Genomic DNA, 26,185 nt, shown 5'->3' on the forward strand with positions numbered 1-26,185 from the left:
ATGATATGATTTTGGGTGGCTTAATGACAAAGCATGCCACCATAGATATGGTTCGTACATATATTGCCATGTAGGACTTAATTGCCATGTAGGGTGTCATCTTGGATGCCCATCACTTTTTTTTTTTTAATTATGCATTACAACTTTAATTATTATTATTAATATTTTTATATAAAGTATTTAACAAAAATATAAATAAAAAGATATGAATATTTTTAGAATTTTAATTAATATTGTTTATAAATTATAAATTATAAATTAATTAACAATGATTTACAGCGCTATATCAATACATAATTAATTAATCCTAAAGGAGAATGCCCGCATTCTTTGAACCTTATTCTCGAAACAAACAATCGCAGGTGTGGGTCAAGCGCAACTACTACGCCGCAGAGTCAATTTCAGCCACAAAGTCAAAACGTCAAATGTGAAATAGCTTCGTGTTTATCAGGCCGTAAAAACAAAACTTCGTTTTTATAGCTGGTAACGTCAATTCCAGAATAAGCCTTCTCCGAGCTTATCGGACGCATGTTTTTCCAGTGCCTGGTTCTCCACAACAAAGAGCGACCGAACAGTGTTATGGGCGGCAGGAGCACTAGCGGAGATCGCAGCAAAATTGGGGGTTTCTTCTTTGCAACTCTGCTGCTTTGGTTAGGCTCTGTTTGCTATTGCATACTTTTCAACAATCGCATAGACCTTCTCTTCATCATCGCCGGTTCTCTCTTCTACCAAGCGGCTAACTGGGTCGTACGAATCTTCTTCTCTCGAGACCCGCTTTTCGTTAACACCTCCGTCTCTCTTCTCCATTCCACCGCCACTTCAGCCTCAGGTTCCTTTTTTCTCGTTTATTTTTGGAGATTTTCTCACTCCGGGGGCTAAGTTGCATTGTTATTGTAAATTAATTTAATAAATATTTGTAATCTATCAAGTAAGTGTTAGAACCCTAAGCAATTTTATGAGATTATGCATTCAAACCTCTAAATTATGCAGCGTGATGCCCATATGCGGTGGTGCAGGTAGGGTTACCACGAACGTCTCGGTAATGTAATTAATTAACTGGAAACAGTACGAAATGTCACAAGTGCTGGTTACAACATTTTATAAGCGTCCTTGCTTATGAATTTGTTGAAGAAAAATCAATCAATGTTTAAGACGACTAATGTCAACGTTGCTGAATTTGTTTCTTTGATTCATTCTGTTGTTTTTTTTTTTTTTTTGGGGGGGGGGGTTGGGTTTGCACTTCATAAGTTTTAATTGCTAGCATATTCTATTTCTACCGATGCTTCATTTTATATGTATTTTTTACCCCTTTTAAATCATTTTTCATGGGGATTTTGCTGTTTGCTGTGTTCTGCAGTGGTTTTCATATTGTATAGACAGTGGTCAACGAACGGGTCAAAGGGTATGTTTGAGCACTCACGGTTGGTTGAAGGTACTTGGCCATGGGCTTATGAAGCGTTGTGTTTTTCATGTGGTTACTTTGCATATGATCAGTGGGATATGCTCCGTTACCACTTATATAGTGGTTGGATCCCTTCCATCCTGGTACATCATCTGGTTCTCCTCCTCTGCTTTAGCCTTGCCCTATATCGAAATGTCACCATCAACTACCTTATTCTTACCCTTATCTGCGAGGTATTCCTCAGTTATTTCAGGGTTCTTCTCCAAGTTTTTGGCCCATCTGAAAAACCATCTCTTGTGTTTTAAGCCGTAGTGTTTATTTTATTCCATGGCAAAGTCAAGTGTTTAAACTAAAGAGGATTTTATGTTGTTGTGCAGCTGCATTCAATCTTTCTGCATGTTAGAAAAGTGAGACGGATGGCTGGTTTTCGGGATGCGAAAAACAAAATTGCTAAGGTAGAATGGTTACTTAATTGGGGAACCTTCTTTGTGGCAAGGCTTGCATCTCACATTCTGATCACAGTCAAGCTCATAAAGGATGCTCACAGATTTGGAAGGGGCGTGGAGCTGCCATTGGCTCTGTTTGGCATGGCTGGCATGAATTTGCTGAATATCGGACTTGGTATTGATCTTTTCAATGCTTTCAAGAGGGAGAGAGAGTCACAGACGACTTATCGTCGTGAATGAGAGTGAAGCCGGAAAAATAATACTGTCTAATTTGATCATTCGCCATTTGTTTTGTTTGTGTTAGAATAACCTCGCAAGAAATCATAGCAGACGATGACATATTTGTCTCAGAGGGTTTCTTCTGCCTCCAGATTATCTCAAGTAGGGATATTTAACTTATACTTATTCTAATGGGCCTGATTCAGTTTCAATCATATTGGGACAGGTCTCATTTAAATTTGAAAACAATCGGGACGAGATGAGAAAGGAATTTGAGATAGGATAAGACACGAGATTATCCTTAGAATGACTCATTCCATCCCAAATATTATATATATATATATATATATATAATTTTTTATTTTAAAAATATACATTAAATATATTAATTATATTAATATAATTTATACTTATATTAATTATATCAATTATAATTTTAATATCTACAATTCTCATTTAAAACTAATATATTTTTATATTGATAATTTTAATAACACAATGTAAGTAGTATAGGATGATATTTTTCTTTATAATATATTAATTATAATAATAACATTTATTTTTATATTTATCTATTTAATAATTTCTATTTATTGTATTTTTTATTTTATTTTTAAAAGAGTAATTAATTTAACATATCTTAATTAAAAAATGATAATTTTATATTGTGTCTGACTTGTTTGTAGTTGTTGCACTTGTAGTCTAAAATTTATTTGTAATTATTATTATATGTTATGGATTTATAAGTTATAATTGTGATTGATGTAATTTAATAATTAATTTTTAATTGTTGTAATTTAGATATTCATATTATTTTGATTTTAAACTTAATATATTATGTGATTTGAAATTTGAATAAATGTTATTATTGTAACATTTTTTTTACATTGTTTAATTTATCGAGATGATGAGGCATTCTAATATTGTCCTGATTTTATTTTGATTTTTAATGAGATTAAAAAATTTTATGAGATGAAATACAAGATAAATATATATATATATATATATATATATTTTTTTTTACGACAAGACGCGGGACATGCATGAATACCCTAATGTCAAGTCATGTTCTAAAAAAATATTGTGTGTTTTGGATTGTGCTATGCGGTGTCATTCCATAGCAGCCTTTCCAAAATGAAAGGCAGGTCCCACCGGGAGTCGAACCCAGGTCGCTGGATTCAAAGTCCAGAGTGCTAACCACTACACCATGGAACCAATGTGCTTTTATCTGAAAATATTTTAATTTAACGACTCCTGCTGTTCCCTCAAGACTTCTGCACTTTTCAGTGAAACTCTCGTTGATTGGCATGTAACAGCCCAGGAACCTATAAAAAAATTTCAGTACAATAGATTTTTTTTTTTTTTCCAGTTTGGAGAAGCGGCCAATTCACCAATCACCATTATTAGAGTAATTACCCCCCTCCAAATTCATCATTTTATAAGATATTTAGATGATAGCAAAGGTATTTTTGTTTCTTTAGAACCTAGAAAAGACCTGATGAAGGTTGAGTTGGGTTTTAGACTCGTGAAATTTTTTTGAGAAATTTAAAAAAGGAAATAGCACATAGTTTTTTTATTTATCAACAAAGATACAATTACTTTCATCCAAAATACATTATTTTGAAAAATAATTTCATAATAAAATCGATCTTTATTCAAAAATTAGAAAAAATATACATGCACTGGGTCAAGCCAGGTGAATATGCTACCTACAGCTTGACCGGCATGCTCGCTCTGCCCAATGCAACTCAATATGCCATTATCAGGTAAGATCGAGGCCATTGTGTCATTCATCTTCATAAACACTCAGTGGCAAAGCCAGAATTCTGAGTCAGGAGGGGCAATGATGGAGTTAGGATCTTTGGTCAAAAGAAAACATTTTTGTTTCTTTCAAATCAATGATTTCTCTTTTCTTCTTTCTTTTTCTTTATTTCTTATAGAGTTTTCAATTGTAGATTTGTAATTGCAGTGAGCTAACAAAAAACATTCACTCAATTTATTCTTAAGTTTTGAATTTTCATTATTTATCATTGTCTTTTTGTAACTAATCCTTGAGTATTATTCAGGATGAAGAGTGAGTCTATTTAGTCATATTAATTTTTTTTATTTTTTAAACAATTAATAAATAATATTGACATTTAGGCATAGTGAAATTATAGGTTAATATTCACAAGGTTAAATTAAAAATTTGAATAAATCTAGACTAAAAAAGTAAGATTGAAATGGTTTAAAGTTTAAAATATAAAAATAAAGGGTGCAAAGTATAATAAATAAAAGATGTAAATTATAAAATATAAAAATCTATACTCCCAAACACATCATTTTTTCCAAGTGAGAGGGAGCATATGCCCCCCTCAATTACATGTGGCTCCGCCACTGTAAACACCCCTTGTAGAAAAGTAAGACGGAATAAAAGGAAAGTGCCCACAGCATGACAGCCGTATGTTTCGTTGTTCACGACCAGTGCGGATGAAGCAGAGCTCCCACTTAATATGGCCAGTAGAAACCAGAAATAGGATATGTAACTAATTCTTCAAGACAAAAATGAAGGTTTTCGATAAAATATCCTAAAAAGTTTGGTCAGCCGCAGAGAACTGGAACATCAATACCCCTGATCATGCAGACAATTGGAATCTCAGTTAAAATGTTCATGCCATAGACCAGACTAGTAAGCTTTTAAAATAAAAGACGAAATTATATTTTTTCCCCAGATAAAAGCCTGTAATTGGTGCTAATGGAGTGTCATTAAATCTTTTTTTTAATGATAACTCAGATGTCTCTAATCTACACACCATGGTACATGAATGAAATCCATGTTAGTTTGTATCCAACACTCTAAATTTCTAGCCGAATTCCACTTTTTGTTCGAGAGAAAAATTTAGCAAAGCCATTTCGACTTCTCTCAGAACTGACATTTGGTAACCTGGCTGATGATGATAAAGAAGACGAAGGTGGCGAGCCTTCATTTTTGTTCAGTGACGGGCTATGGCTCCCTTCGGCTTGTTTTGAAGAACTGGAACCTCTTTTAGGTGAAAATGTATCAATAGAATGCAGCTTCCACGTGTCTCCACTGGCTCGAGCAATGAGTGATGGGCTTGCAGAGAACTCGGGAATGCTAGCAGTGTCAATGAGAAAATCTTCTAGTGTTGCCAGAGATTTCAACTGATTACCCAAAGATGCGATTGTTTTCTGGCACTCAGCTAGCTTTCCAGCAGCTAATGCTAGGTCTTCCTGGCACAGAAAAAGACCATAAGCATCAAATGAATGTTATAGGTTTTAATTGCCTGTTACTATGTTGTGTATGAATATGCAAGGGTCAGGACTTAATTTGTACTTCTGAGACCTACATTGGATAACAGGTTGTAGAGACTAGATTTGATCATTGCATGTATATTGTTTATAAAGCATATAAAGATGTCAATGAAGACCAACCTTCTTCATCTTCTTTTCGCCGTATGAGCTAACTGCGCACCTGAGGTTCTCTCCTTGCTTCTTCCTTTCCAGTTCTTCTTCTAATTCTTTACACATAATGGCAATTTCAACTGATGTAGCCCTCTCCCTATCAACCTCTGCTTCTAAAGAGTCAACCTTAGCAAATATTGTCTGTGCCTCTTCCTCCATTCTCACAAGTTGATTTTCTATCATTTCCTTTGATTTGTAGGCAACTTCTAGCACTCTTTGCATCTCGTCCAGTTTCATCTCCGCTTGTCTCAATTGAAGCTGCGCTACCTCAATACAGTCTTCACTTTTCATCAAAGCTATCTCCAGCTCAGCTTTCTCTGCTTCTGCCTTCTCTAACCTCCCTATTAGTTCAGACATTTGCTGATTCATATTTTCAAGCTCTGTTCTGGGGGAGCCTTCTTCATAAATGCACTGATTTGCAGCAACTGGTTCCAGGCAAGAACTCTCATTCTTAGTTTCAGACAATGAAGCAAGTCGTTCCATTTCAAGAAAATCGTCCATAAGATCAATGTTGATTGAACCGGATGAGGGTTGCCGGCACTTTTCGTTTTTGAACTGATCAAGCTCAGCAATTAGCGCAGATGCCCATGAATCGGAACAGCTTGTCTCACACTTGTTTGATTCCAAGCCATTCATCTTATGGAAATCAACGATCTCCACTGCATTAAGCCGTTCCCCACTGTCAGATTGACTATCTGAGAGAGATTCCACACAAATTGAGGCTGAAGCAGAGGATTTATGATCGTTAATTGAGGACGTTCTACGAGACATGCTTTTCAATCTCCGGCACTCAGCCTCAAGCTTGGCCATTTTCTTAATGCTTTCCAAGTGTTGTTTGCTAGCTGTCTCAGCTGCTTTAGTGCTCAAGTCCCTCTCAATTGTCCTGATTTTCAACTCTTCAAGTTGAGCAGTTAGATCATGCTTGAGATTCAAGTTCTCTTTCTCCAAATGTTCAACCTTTTGGTACAGATCATGATAAACTGTAACAGGAGATCTAGCATTAGAAGTATCTAGTTTACTCTGGAGCTCAAGGAGCTGTTTTTCAAGTTTAAGTTTAGCTGATTCCAAGTCATGAGTTTTCTCTACTACAGCATCATGTATATTTTGTTCCTGTTCTTCTCTTGTCTGCCTTAACTGTCTAACACACTCTTTAAGTGCACCATCCAGATGGATGACTCGATCTTCAAGCACAGAATTCTTGAAAGCCGCTGATTCTAATTGCTTCTTCCAAACAGCTGCTTCATTTTCAGCCTTTTCCCAGCCTAAAGCATATAACTAAATTAGAGGAATGACTTAAAAAAAAAATGCAATCAGAATCATACAAGTTAATTATAAAATATAATAATGCTAGGATCGTTGCTTGAGCCTTTAGATAGATTCCACATGAAGCCCAAACTGATTCTGATATGCCGTTAACATGATTTAAATGTAGTTTATCCTTAAATTTCTATAACATTTTCTTTGACAGGGAGGAAACTCTTGTTTACTTGTACAATTAGTAGATGGATACAAGAGAAATGCAATATTAAAAATGTGTACTAATCATTAACGACAATAGCGGTACCTGCAATGGCTTCTTCAGCAACTTTTGCATGCTGTTTAACCAAATCTTCTTTGGCACTGACATTCACAAGCGCTGCAGACAGCTTCTCTGACAACTTCTTTAGACCCTCGTTAACATCACCTTCCTTTACATTTTTGAAATTGTCTTTAGAATCATTGCCCTCATCTTCTAATGAACCATCACTTCCATTGTCTGTAGCAGGTATAGCTTTTGAGGTGACCTCAGATGCTTGTGCATCAATAGATAAACTACAGCCAACATCCTCAGAACAAGGTTCTGCTTTTGAGGTGACGTCAGGTGATTGATTGCTTCCATTAGGAGATTCCCTCAATGCCTCCTGCTCCATGGATTAAAAAAAATTACAAGAAATATCTCACCAACAGTGGGGAAATCAAATTACCAGACGTATCAGAAAAGAGATTGATAAAGTAGATGCTAAATTTCTTTTTGTTCAATACAGCGAATTGGCCCCTTCATGCTGAAACTAACAGTATCGTAAAAATAAGCTATCGGGAGTTAAGCATATGATATTTCATATTTGTTCTTGATTCAAGACTAGTGTCAGGTAGAATAGCTAGAGATTCGCGTTATGAATAGAGTCAGGGTTCTGGATGCACTTTCAAACCAGCGGCTAAAAATTGCGCTGGAACAAATGACAGCATATATGAGTCACCGGGCAGTATGGATTAATCATGATTGAGGTTAAGGTAGGATGCTATAACCTCGAAGTTTGGACGAGACTTTCCCATTAGATTCATGAATCATGAGACTAGAATGTGTACACCTGTTCATCCGAGGATCTCTCAGAATGGGATGACACGGATCCTGTTCCGTCAGAGCTGCCGGAGCTGTTCTCAGAAGATTTCCGCTTCCAAGACCACCTCTTTTTCTCCATCACCAGTTTCAATAATCTCTACATTAGATTCCGAATTGCAGGGGGTTTCATCTGCACACTTTAGACATTACACAAAATGTTCAGAAGGTCATCGAAAATCCACCGTCGCTCAAGAAAACAAGAGAAAAACTACGCCCTAGCCTTCACTTCAAAGAGCAGAATATCAAAAAGATACTTCCTCTTTATCAGTGACAGTTGCTTAAACAGAAAGATGACTCAGGACTCAGCTTAACATCCTAGACCAGCTTTGTTTCTAACCTACCCCATACCAACTATGAAGACAAAGATATCAAGAACAAAAATACAGGCAGGATGACAGGATACCAGGTGTCAGGTGGAGGAGAATAATTTTTAAAGCTCCCTCAACATAGCCTCCCCACCCAAATTTCCTCAGAGGAAAAAATTTACAATAATTCCAATAACCACCACCAAATTCACTGAGCGTGGGCGATGAAACATCTTGTATTGCAGAGAATGGAATAACTTAAGCATATCGGATACCCAAATGCAGAAGAACCCAAATATACAAGTGATTATCACAGCAGTAGAGCACAATACACCACCTTACCACAGATGAAATACATGACGAAAAAATAAGTTCATTTACGGTTGTGAGCATTTAAGGCAGAAAACTGTAGAACAAAGAAAAAGATAAATTTACCTTTGACCAACAGGAGACCAAGACCAACCAAACCTGAGCCAATGAGCGTCAGGCCGACAGGAAGGGTTCAGAGTTCAGCGCGCAGATAAAAAGATGGTGGAAGTAGAGAAAGGGAGCATTGGTAGTAATGAACAGTCTTGAAAATGAATGGGCAAAAAATCCGTAGAATGTCAGGGGCATTCATATTACCAGCTAAGAAAGAAGGGGAAGGGTGGGAAGAGCTGCAGATAATGAGGGCTTCTATTTCTTGTTTTCAGCTCCTCTCCGGTATTTTTTTTTTTTTAAATACAAAAGATAAAATTACAGCTAATAACCAGATTTCCAGAGTTTTAAAAATATTTAGTTATTTGAAATTTAGGGTCATGAACTGCAATTTTGACTAGGAAAAAGGGGGCCATGTGAGTGTGCATGTAGTAGGGTTGTGAAAATCAAGATGGTGCGACCACCAACACTTTATGCAGCTTTTTGGGAAAAATGAATTCGAATTTGTTTGGGCATTCCATAATTCGAAGTGGAGGTGAGCAGCTGTTGTTCCCGCCCACGGAAGGGGATGTGAGGATACTGATAGGGATCGGGCTCTTAATATTGATCTCCTTCATTATCATAATTTGCCTCCAACCCCTCCTCTTGTCTTTTGCTGGCTTCCAATTTTTGTTGGCTTTTTATGGTTTTACTTTTAATTACCATCTTCGTTTAATTTATGGAAGACAACTGTCTTGCTTAGTTGTTTCCCTTTCAATGTGCTTCTTCGTCTGGACGATGCTCCAAACTAAAGATGCCAATTTTTATTTTTTATTTTTTTTTAATTTTCCTTGTTTTGAGTTTGAACTTTGAAATGATACTGAATAATAGCGAATGCTCCAAACTAAAGATGCCAATTTTTATTTTTTATTTTTTTTTAATTTTCCTTGTTTTGAGTTTGAACTTTGAAATGATACTGAATAATAGCAAATGCTCCAATGCAACGAAATGGATGGGCTGCTAAAGAGTCAAAGGGATAGGCCGTGGTGAAAGAGAAGGCGTCAAATATGTGCCACGGAGTTAGGCTGTGTTTGGATTAAAGAGAGGATAGAGAAGATGAAGGAAAGGGATGGAGGGTAGAGGAAGGAAAGGGCAGGAAGTGAAATGTATCTAATGTTATGTTGTTTGATTTTATTAAAAAGGAGGGAAGAAATTTTTAATAATTCTTTATTTGATTTAAAAAGAAAGAGAAATAATAATTAATTTACTATTATATCATTATATATTAGTTTAATTTTTTTAATCATTTTTTATGTAAACTAATTTTACATCTTAATTTAAATTACATGATTTATGAAAATTCACACTCATAATGGCAATTTTTATTAAAATAAATAAATAAATTGACTCCCTAATGGCTTCAAAGAGCACAGCGTAGAAGACATAATCGTAATTTGAAAGCGACAGCTGTAGTACGCTTCAGATGCGAACAAGGATGATTCAATTTTGGTGAATTCGAGTGGTGCGGTGTCTTCATTGTCCTTGTGACGGATGAAGGTAATCTCATTCTCGAAAAACTAAGGGTCCGTTGGGTTTTCAGTTTAATTTATTAAAAAAAAATTTTAAATAAATTTTAAATCCAGATATGGTTTGAATTTCAATCTTTTTAAAAAAAATTATTTAAAAAATTATTTTTAAATGTGATTGAATGTGCTTTTAGTCAACTTAAACTAATAAAACTTTAAAAAGTAAATTTAAAAAATAAAATTTTATTTAACCACACTATCTCGACTTTAATATCTTATTCTTTTATTTAAAAATAATTAATTAATTAAAAATATAAATATCATTTAAATAATAATAATTATATATCAAGTTTTGAATATTATAAATTGAATAATTAATCATATTAATTTTAACATTAATGTATAACAAAAGTTACAAATTTTTATCATATTTTTTTTAAAATTACAAATTAAAAAAGTATGAATAATTAGATATCAAGTTTTTAATATTATAAATCAAATATTATGTTATTTCAAATTTTTATCACATTTTTAAATGTTTCAAATATATTATATTTGTATAATAAAAATTATAAACCATCATAAATCAATATCCTTTTTAGTAATTATATATTTAAAAGTACATTTTACTATTATCATCTAAGTAACTTTCAGTTTATCAAACTAATTTTTAAAAAAATATATCCAAATATAAATTTTATTAAAATAATTGACTTTTACTAAATTAATTTTTATCAAATAAATTTTCAGCAAATGTATTTTTGGCAAATTGAAAACCAAATACACATTAACATAGTGACCTCTCTTTGAATGCTATGGCTTCATTAGAGGTAATCTCATTGTCAGAAACTAACACTGGAGGTAAGGAGTCAAAGGTTTAGAGAACTTCAATTAAGAGTGGTTTAAGGTCTAGAGAAGTGATTGAATTGCAACATGAATGGGTGACTAGAGGAGTCCGATAGGCAATTGTTGTCACAATAGAGAGGTGCCTAAGAGATGAGGTAGTCAAAATAAAGGTAAGATAGTCTTACATTTAGCTCTCCCAAATAAAAAAAACCATAAATTAAAAGGGAGTAATATGAGGAGAGAAGAGTGTAATATTGCTTAAATTACCCCACAATCTTAGCCATAATACTATACATTATCATGGTAATTAAGTATTAAGTTCCCTTATCAACTTATCATGGTAAAAGGGGTTATTAAAAAAAGTAACTATAGTAAAAAAGGAAAAGACCAAAGTAAAAGGTCTACTATAGTTAATATATTTAAACTTATAATTTGTAATTTAAAATAAACAACAATAAATAAATCCTATAACGGCAGAACAGATTCTATCATGGTGTAAAAGATTAAAACCACTTAATAGTTATTAGTATACTAGAAAAAATTTAAACCCATCATAAGTGGCTATAATCATACAATTCATTGAGATCTCAAGTTGAACAAGCATTCCAAAACATATCAAGGTACAAGTATGCTTAAATCATAGTTTCAAAGCATTTAGAAGCTTGGGATACCATTTAGTTTGAAAACAATAGTACAAAAGGGTTAAAATTTTCATTTTTCAAAATATATTGGAGCGTCCACCACAACTAACCACAATGTATTGCAGTTAACCTTCTATATATCATGAGCTACGGCACATTGTATAAAAACGATAGCATAATTATTGTCAAAACACATCTCTATGGTGAACTTTTGGAGTGCCTAAAGTCTTTGTTCGACATTTGATTGAGGTGATATAGGTGTTTACAAAAAAACTTATTCTATAAACTAGCTAACAACACTAGTTTCCTTTTAAAAGTATATCATATCAACAAGTTAGGCACCCATAACCAACGACACTCCTTCTTCATACTTAAATACTTCAAAGGTGTCCAAAACTCTAACCAAGTACTAAAAGCCCACATAACCACTTAGACCAAACTCTCAGAATTTAGGACAACCTGTACAATGCATGACGACACAAATATTTGATAAATATTGCATCTTTACTCATTAAGCTCTATTTCAACAAAAACCATGAGGGAGGTATAATAGCATATAAATCATTATATATGAGTTGACATCCATCAAAATAATTATAAACCTATTTGCAATAATATTTAGACAATCGTATCACGTACATAAGGCTTATGGCACCAAATACAACCCAATCAATAAATATATCATGCAATGGTATAGGTAATAAAAGAATTATCCTAGTTGGCAATTACATTATAAAAAACAAATATAATTGACAAAAGAAATAAGCCTACAATAGAAATCCTAAATTTTTATGTCTTGGTGCTTTCCCTTTATCTTTCTTGTAGCTAGTATTTGTAAAATGTAGAATGGGGGTGAGTGTAACCATTCAATAGTTAATGTAACTCTCCGTGAGTTAACAATTTAATAAGACTAAGTTCATGTGAATAGATCAACCTAAGCTCATTAATTATGAGGAGCTACTTGGCTAAAAGGTTTTATGTTCACTCCTAAACCTCAAATTCCTCCATTCTCAAATTCATTGGGGTGTGTTGCAAGACTTATCCTTCACTTAGTTCGGTGTAAGGTTAAAGACTAAGGGTTTAGGCAACCTATGCTTATGCCCAATCTTAGGTGAAATTCAGAAAGACCTAACCCTAAATCAAATCACCAAGTCACCCATTATTTTGGTTATATTTCACATGGAAATAAAATATTACTCCTCCTAGGACAACTTCCTGCCTAATAGATGATCATACAACAATGGTTAAAGCATCACCATGCATACTAGAAACTCTTAGCATACTCAAGCTAATACACTCATGTATATATTATCACAAAATCTCATGTTCAATCATAACTTTTAACTTTATGTGGTCAATGATATAATAGCATTTGTATAATGAACTTTTCTCATTGGTACAAGAGGTCAAACTTGCATTTCATTTTTTAAGACAATAGACAAGTTTTATTTGAATAAAAAACATATTAATCATGTTCACAAATACTATAACTAATCTAATAAGTAATAGCAAGATATAAAATTATCTCGATTATCTCAAATCTTTGAGTTCTTAAAGGTTACCCTTAATAATTTTCTTTTTGAACTCGGATTAAGGTCACACAATGTACCACAAATTCAATTTACAATTAACAACAACCAACATTACTAGCCACAACATAAATGCTACTTTCCAACCCCTGAACTCACACTTTAATAACTCAATTTCTCAATTACAGGCTCAAATTCACAACCAATGAGTTTATTGACTCCCATTAACTCCCATTAGAACTAAAGGGTTTGAACCCCTAGCCCCTAAGTTTGAAATCAACATCTCCCATGTGTAGAGGGAAAGAGAAGGGATAGGGAAGCCTATTCTAAAATGCTAAGAAACTTGTGCCATATGTAAAACTTTAAAAATCTTTCCAAAATAATTAACTCAACCATGGTAGAAAAGTGTCTAACATGATAAATAAAAGTCAACTAATTATATATATATATATATAATTTTGTAACTTAAAACATTACCATGATATGAAATGATAAAAGATAGTTTTATAAAATATTCTACTTTTTTAAAATAACTACCATGGTAAAAAAAATTAAGGTAGATAAATAAGTACTATCATATATAAGTAGAATTTAAACTTCTTGAATTATCATTTTTAAATTTTGGGATCCCAAGCAATTATAAAAAATAAAATAAGTGTGAAAGACTCAAAAGATTCCTTTAAAATTGAGAATATAATAAACCCAATAGAATAGAAAAAATAAAAATAGTTATATATTTTAAAACCTTATAACCACTTATCAACTTCGCCAAATGAGATAAAATAATTTTCAATACTGTTAATGCACATCTACTATCATAGTTAGGTTATAACCATCCAACACATTTTATATTAATAAATTTAATATAAAAGTATTTAATAATTGGCTTAGGTTTACACAATATAACACCTCAAATAAATTTTAACTTCCTACATGCCGTTAAACTAAAATCACCTTTTCCCAATCTTATACTTCTAACAAGTGCAAACTATAAACCGATAACTAAAATAGATAGCTCAATCAATTTTTAAAACAAGCCAATTATATAGTCTCAAAATCATGCCATTTCAAACCATTCAAAATAAACTAGACATCAAAGTTACAATTATTCAAAGTGTACCAAAAGAAAAAATAATTTGAAAGGCATAATTACATCATTACACTCATATAATTGTCAATAAATAAAAAACCTTGGCATTGGCAATATAACATATTAAAAATTATAAATAAAAAAAACACCTAAAAGAGATAGCGAATCTACACCCCTAAACCTCAGGGGCTCCTCCATGCACCACTCGTGGCTCTTCTCCTAAAAATTTTTACCCACACAATGAGACTAAAAGGTCCTAATAACCAATGCCAATTTATGATAATATATACAAATAATTAAATGTGCGCTTGTTAAGTAGCAAAACAACAATCATATAATTTTAACAAAAATCTAAGAGATATTGTAATGTATGACAAATAACCATATTTATCTCTCTTTATTAATCTTGAATCATAGTCCTCACTCGATATTAAATTACTTGGCCAAAAGTAAATTAGCTCAAATCCTTACAAGCCACCTATTGGGCCTCCAATAAGGGCATACCACGTGATACAAAAATATAATAACAAATGTTCTAACACCTCTCACAATAGTCAAACAATTATATATCAATGTTGGACAAATATATAGTATTACAATCTTCACAATTTTTTCCTTTTCAATAATATTACACTACAACATCCTACTTACCAAAATATTTCAAAATACATAATTTCAATCCTACAATTTTTGAATAAAATATCTACATAATTTCTCAACAAACATCTGAACATATTTTTTTAAATAATCATACAAATAACAATAGGCAACATTGATAACAAATTAAAGCATTATTACCTCTTGGCTTTTGTAATAAATTATTCTTATAATTTTTTTTCCACCATAACCTTTACCAACAATATAATCTATACACAATATATTATTTATAAATATTAATTTTAATTATTAAAACCAATAAAATAACTCTAATTATAGAGTTAAAAAGCATACTATAATTTCTAATCCCATTATAAATACTAATCTAGGATTAGTATCCTCAAATAAATTTTGTAACTCCTCTTTTAATAGTCAATAAATACCAATAAACTAAAATCAACCTTTTAATCATTTTCTCATATCAAAATTTCCCAATTTATTCCATAAATTTACACTTAAAAATACCAAAGAATTACAAACTTAGTCTTCAACCTAGAATTATCATCTTATAGCTATAACAGTTTATTTCTCATCCTAAATAATCATCTAAATATTAATAAATTAACTTATATTTTTATATTTAATAAAAATCTACCCATAGAAGTTTAGGGTTTAACCCATAAGTCTCAAATTTAAGTCCCATTAACAAATTTGTACTCTAAAATATTTATTATACTACTAACAATCCCAACAAAACATTTATTCAACATAAATTCATCCTTTTTTCAAATCTTAAATTTTTTATCATCAATAAATCAGAAATTAAAGAGAATGGATGACTATAAAATTTTTTTAGAACACTTATATAATCTTAAAAAGCTTAAAATTAGACTTAAAATATTCTATTAGGAAGCCTTATCTTTAAAAATTAGCTTCGTTGTTGCTGATGACTCGTGCACTCTCTCTATATTTGCTTGCACACGTGAAAGGAAATAAAAAAGGAAAGAGGGGTGTGTGTTTTTTTTAATAAGGATGTGGGTCCCACGCTATAAAACTCCATCCTTCATCTTTTTTTCTTTAAACTTTATACACCTACACACACAATGTAATCCATTCCCCACCCCTTTCTTTCTTTCTTTCTATTTTATATTCCTTCTCCCCTTTCTTTAATAATAATAATAATAATAATAATTAATTATATTCTCTTGGAATTTTATCCTAAATTAGATTCAATAATTATCTCCTAAATAATTTATTTACTTATAAATATTTTTTAAAATTTCTATTAACCTAAATTGATTATTAAAATTTAAATTAGGATGTTATACCCTTGCAGACACAAGTGTTCCCTATTGCTCCCTTATAGTTTCCTTCTTTCTCCTTTTACTTTTGCAACTTGTGAACACGAGTAGATCATTTAAAATTTTTGACCATCTGCTGCGGCGCATGATGCCTTCGTCAAAGAAGATAGTATGAAGAAGGCTTGTTCAAATTGCTCCTCTAATCTAGGCCCAAGTGGTCCAAAACACTTTCAAACCTCAATCCATAGGTTGTTTCCAAAACCAATAGATCCGTTAGCCATCACTAATTAGTATTAAACTAATTTATACTTAATTTTATCCAACTATCCTTATTTAATTAGCTTAATTCAGGAATTAAAATTTATAATGTTAGAGGAAGGAAAAATTTTAGCTCTCCTCCCCTCTAAAATTTCTTAACCCAATGAAAGAAATGGAGTATTTCCCCTCCCTTTCCCTCTGAAACCTACCAATCAGGGTGTGTTTTATTTAGAGGGAGGGGAGGGTGTAACATCTTGAAGTTTAATTTAAGACTAAACCAATTAATTTGGTAATGTTATAATTAATTAGGAAATTAAAAATTGATTGTTAGGCCTTGGGTGGCTATTGGGGCCTATAGGACCCTTTGGGGAAGTCAAAATAAGGTTAAATAGATTTTTAGGCCATATTAGCCCCAACATGTTTGAGTTTAAATGGAGCTGCTTGTTTTGCAAAATTTTCCACAATGAAAAGCACAACTTGCCATAGAGATCATGATAAAATTTTAATACAATTATACAAAATAATAGAGTTGAAGTATTTTAAGAGAGAAGTTTGAAAAGGAGGCATGTAAGCTCTATTAGGGTTTGTTAGTGGTGAAGTTTTGGGATCATTTTGAGATTTGCACACCAAGGTTAAACTTCTTACTTTAATATCCTTACCCTTTCCTCCTTCTTTTAGTGGGTTTTAAAATTGTTTGGGGGCTATTCAAAAATAATTACAATAATAAGGCATTCAATGACCTTGATATAGCTTAAGGGTGCTTATAAACATCTTCAATGAAGAGGCTTTGATAGTTCTTAGCATTAAGCATCATTATTAGGAGCTAAAGTGTTAACCTTAATGTTAAATTATCAAAGTAAAATTTTTATAGTAGCTAGCAGTGAGAGTTAAGCCTAGTAAGAGCTAAATGCAATAATAAAAATTAGTTTTGTTGCCAATCATGCTTAATCTTGTGTAACAAAGGGTTTAGGCTTTAATTACAGTTGAAGATTAATTAATAATAATTAGTCATTAATGATGATTTTGTTAACCTCTATATGTAGCTATAAGCAGAAGCTTGTTAGATAGAGGAAGATTGCACCGGAGGAGGGACCTTTCACTCTTAGGGATGATAGAGACCTCATCATAGAGGTAACTGAACATGATATTTAATTAAGTAAATCAATGAAATATCATTGTCAGATAACCATGTGTCAAGTTTTAGTTAATTATTGCAAAGAGCCTTTAGGGAGAAGGGCAAGGTAGAATGTGGATGGTAAGCATTTCATGTTCAACTTGATCATGTTTTGGATGATAGAGCTAAGGAGGTATATGATGTATTTAAGCATAATTGTATATGATGTATTTAAACATAATTTTGGCACATTTAGAATTGCCTTGCATTAATGTTGTGCTTGGCAGAAGAGTCCAACTAAGGGAATTATTTTTTATTAAATTCAAGATGTATGTTATTGCCTAAATTCCTTAAGGTTGAGAAAATCAGTGTTTACTTGGTTGAGAATTATCTGCTCATCATCATTGCTTTTGCAACAGTGTTTAACCAATTATGTAATTAATGACATGAAATGAATGTCATAGGTTTATTGTAAACTGTGAATGATTATAGAAAGATAATCATGCTTATTAGAGATGAAATGATTGACTGCTACATTTAGTTACATGCTATGTGCTATGAAATGTGAAATGTGGGCCTAAATGGGCTATGAATTTCTAATATTGATATGATGGATTGTATGTTTGGATTAACTGAATGTGTAGCCCACATGAATAATGAGATTATTAAGAAATGCTTAGTGGCATGAATTATGATAACATGTAAGCCTTATTAGTGATAAAAATGTTAATTTACTACAATATGCATGAGATAAATTTGCATATGATGAAATGGATTGCATGAATATGATGGGTAGGAGTTCACCTTAGAGTAGGGAAGACTATATTAGTAAAAGTCACGTGGTGCAGCCTCTATTGAATTTGGGCATGGTGGATGGCATATTATATTACTAATGTGCTTAGTATTGCCAATAGCTTGTGAGTATGGCATAGGCTGAGCATAAGGCTTAGTATCATTGACTCTAGACTAGGTGGTGTGGATCAGGCAATATGACACCCTAAAATTCAAGTAAAGGGAACCCATGATTTAAGAGTGAATGTGGAGACCTTGGCTAGGTTACCTTTCATAATTGGAGAGCAGGGTCAATTCAGTCATGTATACTGGGCCTATATGTTATATTAGTCTATGGGTTCAGTTAGATGATATAAGAAATGATATAAGGTGGTTGCATTAATCATAAAATATTATGACATAAATGAAGTCATGAGGATTTGATTTATATGATGTATTAGTTATTAATATCTTGTTTGTTGTATGGCGGATTATGCTTATGAGGAAGTAAGTACTTTAACCCCAACGAAAATGCTTACGTAAATTGTTATTTGAAAAAATAAAAGCTTTCAAGTAGTGTGTTGATTGATATTAAGTTTGTAAATGCCCTTTTATGCTATATTGATTGCCCCTGTACTGAATTGTTTGGTTACTGAGATTTTTATATCTCACAATTATATTAGTTGTACCTTACAAGTGTTCATAGGCAACGGGGGAAGGCATCGCATAAGTGAGGGACTAAGGTGTTAGTGTAAGGAGCTCTTAGTTCTTCTCATGTAAAGTACAAATGCATATTTGCTAACATTAGGATGTCCATAAAGTCCAGTAGCATTGATTTGCATACCTAAAGTATTGTATTAGGGCTAATTGGACTATTGAATATAGGCTAGATTTTGGTATCTCCAATTATAATGAGATTGACCTGTGGTTATGGATTTACTATAGTAAGATAAGTTAAGAATTATAAGAGGTTGAATTTTTTAGGGGAGGTACTTGTATATGTAAGTAGGGCTAAATTGCCCTCATTGACATTGACTGTTTTAGGATCTTTGTTTAGTATCAAAATGGGTTGTAGAGGGTGCCAGTAATCGAATAACTAAACCATTTGCGTGTGGAAACTTGGTTTATCATAAGCAGAGGTTTGAGTGGTTGTTGGTGTAAGATTAGGTTAAATGTTCTCACTGCTATTCATGTTGTTCATCACGATGAACGATGGAGGTAGCTACAACAAATTAGTCATGGTTGGCCATGACAAGTATATTTGTTGCCATTGGCTGCGATTAGCAATGGTGTTTTTTCAAGAAAAAAATGTTATTATTGTTTCCTATAATTTTATTGAATTTTGCTTTTAATTCTTATACTTTATTTTTAGTCCTTATAATCCATGTAATTTAACAATTTACGGACCTTAGAAACAAACATTACCTAATTTTATTAAAACTATAGGGACTGAAAACACTAAAAAAATATATATAAGCATTAAAAATAAAATCCGATGAAACTATAGAGATTAATGATTGTGTTTTTCCAAAAATAAAATTACAATTGTCTCCCTCTCCTCCAAGACATAAATATGGTTGAAGGATTTGTTTATCTCTCACATTTAATATTTTCTAAATTATGCTCTATTAATTGTACAATTTTTTTTATTTAAGAGGGGTGTTTATTTTGATAAGTTTAAGGGTATTTTAAGAAAAGTTACAATCATGTTTTTATGCAATAACAATAAATAATTAATCTAGCATATTTTCTTAATACGTGTGAATTAATTAAGTAGATCTTACACGCAGGACTGATGGGAATATCATTCTGTTTTCATGTTGATTCAATTAAACTATGTTTTCAGGTTTATTAGATTCTAGACCCGAGCCTGTATGAAGTTTGGAGCTGCATGAGAATAATTTGACTATTTATGGATTTTATAGTGTAAGATTAGAAGAAGGCCTGTATTTCTCACCAAATGGGGGGGGGGGGGGAGATTAAAGGCCCCTGCTTTGCATGGAGATGAACTGTATTGCTAATTACGCATAGAAATACATTACCCGCCGCGAAACATCTTTTAGATTACTAGAAGGAAACCAAAATCGTGGAAAAGCCACAATTTATAGTTAATCTAGATTATGGGCTCTTATTGAGGTGACTGGTGAGTATTGTAGAGGATTTATAAATGACAGATTTTTTTTTAATGAATTTAATCTGATGTTACAAGTAAAAATGTGGATCATATAATGTTAGCAAATAGCAGAGATAACACGGGAGAGGAATCTCTCCATTTCTTTATCTTCAAAATTATGTAATAAAATAATATAAATAATTGATATGAGAAAACAGAAAAAAACTGAAGATAAAAAAATGGAGAGACTCTCCACCCCAAATCAGACAGCGTTGCAGTTAAAAGGGCAGGCCTCCGTGGGGGACCATGTGTGGTTGGCCGCAGTGGAGCACATCGTATGAGCAGTGGCGGCGGCCAAGGCTCGCGTGCGATGTTGACAATGATGATTTAATTTTGCTGCTATTCTCGAGTCCTTGACTGCTGCCACTTATCCCATGTCTTTAATTTCCCTCTCACTTGTTTCCTAACAAACGCCTTCATCTCAAATCAACTTCATTTTCCTACATCATTTCTCACCATCAAACTTCAACTTTCACACACACACACACACACATTCTCCCCCGTTACCCAATATTTCAGTTCAAGATTCTTATATATCTCATCACTAAGGTGATAGAATTTAATGAATAAGTTACAGATCTGATTATGATTCTTATTACTTTATCATCTAAAAACAATCCCTCTAATGTCAGTGCAGGAACTCCTGGGAAGGTACTTCCTATCAATTACTCCACGAATAAAGTCCCACCACTAATTAATATGCTAAATCAATTTTTTTTTGGTTGCCTTTACAAATCGGCGCATTAATCAGTGCATCTCCATCCGCAACTTGTTTCTTCTTTTAGTTCTCTGTTTTCCATGCTAGGATTTCGCGCAATGCATGTTGTTGGGTTTCAAGTTCAGCTTGCATTGCATGTTTCTTCTTCTTGTATGTAGTTTTAATTTATTTGTTTGCTTTTTTAAAAAAAAAAAACTGAGAATGCTTTGCTTTTCCAAATCAATTCAGGTGAGAGTGCTTCCGCGCCCATATGAAGTTTCAGTGCTATATGCTTTCTTCTATTCACCTCAGCCTGGTCTCGTCACGTGGTAGCTTGGAAACACATTCTTCTACTGCAAGAAACTACTTTTATTTCTCTAACATGGGTCTGCTGGTCTCTTTGCCGTAAGAGCAACGCATAACGTTCGACGCAACGTCACTCATCACCTTTTTTTAATGGGATAAGCGAACCTGTGAATGTGATCCCCAGATCAGATAATTCTAGCCCGTTCAAAAATCTGTCCATTATGTGCAGCCATCGAGGAAGTAACTGGCACTTTGGGCCAATTTCTTGCTGGGCCAAGACAATTGGGTTCTTTTGGGCTCTTCCTCAATGAATATGGGCCTGAAAGAGCCCAGAGTATCATCCTGTTCAGATACTTTGTGCCGGGCAAGAGGTACTCTATCCAGAATCTAATCCAACCAAGCTATTGGGACGTGTCAAATCAGGATTTGTCATCTTCGGATGCCATAAGCCTCGGGCAGTACGAGCGACTGTACATCCTCGCCAACTGGCCGTATCTCCCGAGTTTATATTTGTGAACTGAGACCCGTGAAGGATTTTCATCCTCAGTTCGACGCTGACCAGTGTGTCTTTCGTCCCAGAATGCCACCACTTGACTATCCACACGTTCATCGCACAAACGCAACATTTTTTTAAACAAAATAGTTACTATGATAAGAAAATAACTCGAATTAAATCAAATTTGGGGGAGGAAAAAAAAAAAGGAAAACAAGAAACGAAAGAATACAAAGCCAATTAGTTGGAAACAAGCTTGAGCCGAAACAGATTGAGGGAAAGGAGAGGCCTCAAAAATTATGGATTGGGAAACTAAGAAACTAACGTATTATCACAATAGCCACATATGTTAGAGGAACACGTGGTCACTCTGGTTGCCTGTCATTAACTTGTATACCACATCCACCCCTCTGAAATTTAGGAGAATTTTCACGCTTGGTTTACTCTATAACATTCACTTCCTTGGATATTGAAATTGAAAGCGTTTATTCTGAGTAGAGAGTAAGCTGGTGTTCATTTTACTGAAGGATAATGGCTCAAACATTGCTGCTCATGTCCAGCGTTGGCACTAATTATTCTGTAGATTTGAAGAGGGACTCATCGCTCCAACTTCAAAGGCAAAGACTGAGGCCTCAGTTTTCTCATCCCCTGTTTAACCCAACTCCGTCTATCTCTTTCTCCTCCTTATCCAGTACACTTAAAACTTTTGCTCTTTTCAAATCGAAGACCAAAGCCCCCTCCAAGGTATTCATTTTCTTTTCAATTTTGAAAATTTCCATAATTAATCATGCCAAGCACTCTGATTTTCACTTCATTACAGGTTGCAAAGCCACAACCGAAGCCGAAGGTTGAGGATGGCGTCTTTGGCACCTCTGGAGGCTTTGGATTCACCAAGGAAAATGAGCTCTTTGTGGGTCGTGTTGCCATGATTGGTTTTGCGGTAAGTATCGTTTAATTTTGGCTTAAGATACCGTCAGCTTCCGCATAATATTTCTCTTTCCAAGTATAATTTTGAACATTATTGTGGTGTAAAGTTATGCTACGTTGAACCATAACAAAATTCTGCTAATTAGGAGATTTATTGAAACACTTCTGGAGCTATGGCAATTGTGTTCTTAAGTATCATAGAGATAGAACATCATGCATCACCGATTCATTCGCACTGTATTGCAGGCATCGTTGTTAGGGGAGGGAATAACAGGGAAAGGTATTCTAGCACAGTTGAATCTGGAGACTGGAATTCCCATATACGAAGCAGAACCCCTTCTGCTTTTCTTCATCCTTTTCACTCTTCTAGGAGCCATTGGAGCTCTGGGTGACCGTGGTAAATTTGTGGATGACCCCCCCGCTGGCCTTGAAGGAGCTGTCATTCCTCCGGGCAAAAGCTTGAGATCAGCCCTGGGTCTCAAAGAAGGAGGTCGGTTCATTAAAATTCTGATCCAGATTTCTATGTAGTCAATTATTAACATATCACGAGGGGTAATAAGTTGTTATATTTTGGTATCACTAGGTCCTCTATTTGGATTCACGAAAGCTAACGAGCTGTTTGTGGGAAGATTGGCTCAACTGGGTTTTGCTTTTTCCTTGATTGGAGAAATCATCACAGGGAAGGGAGCTCTGGCTCAGCTCAACATCGAGACTGGGGTTCCCATTAACGAGATCGAGCCACTCGTGCTGTTCAATGTCCTGTTCTTCTTCGTGGCTGCTTTGAATCCTGGAACTGGTAAATTCGTTACAGACGAGGATGAAGATTAGACGGTGACGGATGTTGTAAACCATGAAACTTAGTTCATCTTTTATGGTCAGTGAATTGGATTTCCTTAAAACATCGTTGTATATCCTCTGTTCTCTGATCTTATCTGGAACATTCGATGAAAATTTTCGGTGAAATGGCCATGAGTTCAGCTTTCGAGTTTTTGACAGTTTAATTTCACAGTCGGAGTGTGGAGTCTCTGTGATTTTGCTGCAGTAAATCCAGGATGTGTTGTGCTTTTTTGTGTGAGGCCGGGTCGTGCACAGGATTGGGATGAAAATGACGATCTGAGAGCATAAAATAGAGTATAATGGACCCCGATACGGTGATAATACTTTGCATGAATCGGAGTGAGTGAACGGCTTGACTTACGTGATTATACACTCGCACACATGCACACACAGCTAACGGCGCAATTCCGCGCAGACAGATTAATAAAAAAAATTTAATTTATTTATGGAAAATTTAAAATCTATAATTATTACTCCTTACTTTTTTAAAAAAAAAAAGAAATTTAATTGCTTTACAAATAGTTGATAGTTGATGATGTGTTTAATTTCAGCCAATAAATTTCATCAATTCGTTAAATATCCTTCTTTCCCTTGCTCACTCTCTCTCTCAATTAATTAAAAACATACTTTTCCAGTGATATTTTTGAAAAAAAAATATTAATTACAACATGAATTCTACAAAAAAAAATTAAAAATAAGAACAGCAAAGCCTTAAAAAAATGTTTCGTGAAAAAGAGAGGACGGAATAATATTTCGTAAAATATATTTTATCAATTTTAAATATTAACATATTTGATCAGTTTGTCCGCCAGATCAAATCATTTGCGTCAACCGTAGTCACTAAATATGTTTTTTTTTTTCCCTCATAGGCTGATTTGACTTTTGGTTTTTGGTAGACGGGAGGGTAAAGTCCAAAAGTATTAATTAACTAATTAGAAAGGGGCGATTGAGATTCCATAAAATCTTTGAGCACTAAATCCTTTACAAAGCAAGGAAATACTATGAAAAAAAAAAAAAAGGTGTTTAGCGCCTCTTTAGCGGCCACAATGTTATGAAGCCGTGAGATATGAAAAGTCCTAACCTCCCAATTGTCATTCAAAAGTTTTAAAGTTTCAAGGATTACAAGACTGTGGGAGAGCCCGCTAGGATCTAACTCAATAGTATCTATCAAGACTTTGTAGTCAGATTCAAGCATAACTTTTTAAAGCCTATGTCTTAAGCAAGTTGTAAGTCTTTTAGATAGACCCACGATTTAGCCTCTAACAAATTACACTGACTTATATTAAAAGAGAACCCAAAAATTCAAGTGCCTAGATGGTCTCTAATGACACCATCACATCCACTTTTTAAATTGATTAAGAATCTCTTTGGTTCAAAAAAACAAGAGAGGAGGAGAGATGAGGAGAGAGGAGAGGAGGGGAGGAGGCACCCTCCCAATTTGAAGGGGGAGGTTTTCGAGGGGAGAGGAGGGGGTCTCCTCTCCTCTCCTCCCTCCATCCAAACACACCTTAAAAAGATAGTGTGATATCTTAATTTTTAATTAAAAAAATAAATTGAAGATTTTTAAGATTTAAAATTTACTTTGAAGTGAAATTTAGGAATGAAAATACATTTGAGGTGAGCTTAAGGTTCATGACATGTTTAGGTAATTAATTATGAGTTTTGTTGGGTCAAAAACCTTGTAGAAGTGCTATATATGGTCTAAAATAGATAATTGGGTTGAACTAGGTCCAAAGAGGATAAAATTTGGCTTATGGAGGTTGTTTGTGGAGGAACACAAAATTTTGCTCGATAGCAAGATAGAGAAGCAAAATGCAAGCGTCTTGCTAAATAGTCGTCCACATGCGGACAAGATTTTGCTAGTCCTAACTGCACTTAGATGAGACCCTATTTAAGTGTCCTTATCCTGCAAAAACAAACAGAATGCTTGAGAGGGGCTGAAAATCATTGAGAGCTTCAAGTTTGCTTTGTTGTGGCACTAATTTTTAGTGGCTTGGAGGAGTTTTTAGGCCATGCAAGGTGCAGCCACTTGGGATAAGTTATATGTCCTCTAAGCTATCTGTCTACCTAAATTTCTCTAAGATCGAGGAAGTTTTAGTTTTTAAGGTTTGCCTATGGGAGCTTTAATTTGGAATTATGATGCTCTGTTATGGTTGAAATTTCTTTGATGTTGAAATTTGAATTTGGAGAATTTTGAGTTAAACTTTAGACTTAGGTGGTGACATTTTTTTTTGTGAAAATGAACTTGTGGGGTTAATTTTATATGTTTATTTAAGTATAGATAAGTGTTTCTAAGGTGTTAGAATGATGATATATATGATGCTTGAGGACTTTTTTTTTATTTTTGAGGTATTTTTGGGACAAATATTAAAGTTATGTGATGATAAAATATTGATGTTGGGATTAGTTTGGGGTATAATTAGAGCTTCTGAAAGTAAGAGGATGTTCGAAAGAATTTTTGGAAGGGTC

The 26,185-nt window shown here is 33.7% G+C and overlaps 3 protein-coding genes and 1 non-coding gene across 9 annotated transcripts; 2 read left to right on the forward strand and 2 right to left on the reverse strand.

Moving 5' to 3' along the window:
• The first annotated feature begins 426 nt into the window (after nt 1–426).
• LOC129303796 (uncharacterized) lies at nt 427–2,253 on the forward strand. 2 transcript variants are annotated; one of them, XM_054943317.1, is made up of 3 exons: nt 427–829; nt 1,358–1,545; nt 1,780–2,253. In XM_054943317.1, the coding sequence occupies exons 1-3, from the start codon at nt 529–531 to the stop codon at nt 2,086–2,088; spliced, it is 798 nt and encodes a 265-aa protein (XP_054799292.1). In that variant the 5' UTR covers nt 427–528; the 3' UTR covers nt 2,089–2,253. The 2 variants fall into 2 exon arrangements, with proteins under 2 accessions (XP_054799292.1, XP_054799291.1); XM_054943316.1 differs by having other exon boundaries at nt 430–829; nt 1,358–1,635.
• A 957-nt stretch (nt 2,254–3,210) lies between these two features.
• Nucleotides 3,211–3,282, reverse strand: TRNAQ-UUG (transfer RNA glutamine (anticodon UUG)). Its single transcript has one exon. It is a non-coding gene; the product is annotated as a tRNA-Gln (tRNA).
• Nucleotides 3,283–4,807: 1,525 nt separating this feature from the next.
• On the reverse strand, nt 4,808–8,891 carry LOC129303641 (filament-like plant protein). 5 transcript variants are annotated; one of them, XM_054943082.1, is made up of 5 exons: nt 8,650–8,886; nt 7,878–8,039; nt 7,094–7,430; nt 5,500–6,791; nt 4,808–5,298 (listed from the first exon to the last, which is right to left on the reverse strand). In XM_054943082.1, exons 2-5 carry the CDS (start codon nt 7,986–7,988, stop codon nt 4,903–4,905), a joined length of 2,136 nt encoding a protein of 711 aa, XP_054799057.1. In that variant the 5' UTR covers nt 7,989–8,039; nt 8,650–8,886; the 3' UTR covers nt 4,808–4,902. The 5 variants fall into 5 exon arrangements, with proteins under 5 accessions (XP_054799057.1, XP_054799056.1, XP_054799058.1 ...); XM_054943081.1 differs by having other exon boundaries at nt 7,878–8,046; XM_054943083.1 differs by lacking the exon at nt 8,650–8,886 and adding an exon at nt 8,313–8,513 and having other exon boundaries at nt 7,878–8,046.
• A 13,455-nt stretch (nt 8,892–22,346) lies between these two features.
• LOC129303424 (photosystem II 22 kDa protein, chloroplastic) lies at nt 22,347–23,880 on the forward strand. Its single transcript, XM_054942720.1, has 4 exons — nt 22,347–22,696; nt 22,773–22,892; nt 23,126–23,369; nt 23,463–23,880. Exons 1-4 carry the CDS (start codon nt 22,484–22,486, stop codon nt 23,705–23,707), a joined length of 822 nt encoding a protein of 273 aa, XP_054798695.1. The 5' UTR covers nt 22,347–22,483; the 3' UTR covers nt 23,708–23,880.
• Nucleotides 23,881–26,185: the final 2,305 nt, after the last annotated feature.

This window comes from Prosopis cineraria, unplaced genomic scaffold, assembly GCF_029017545.1.
Source record: "Prosopis cineraria cultivar Desert tree isolate PC_DT_omini unplaced genomic scaffold, ASM2901754v1 PC2, whole genome shotgun sequence".
Classification (NCBI taxonomy): Eukaryota; Viridiplantae; Streptophyta; class Magnoliopsida; order Fabales; family Fabaceae; genus Prosopis; species Prosopis cineraria.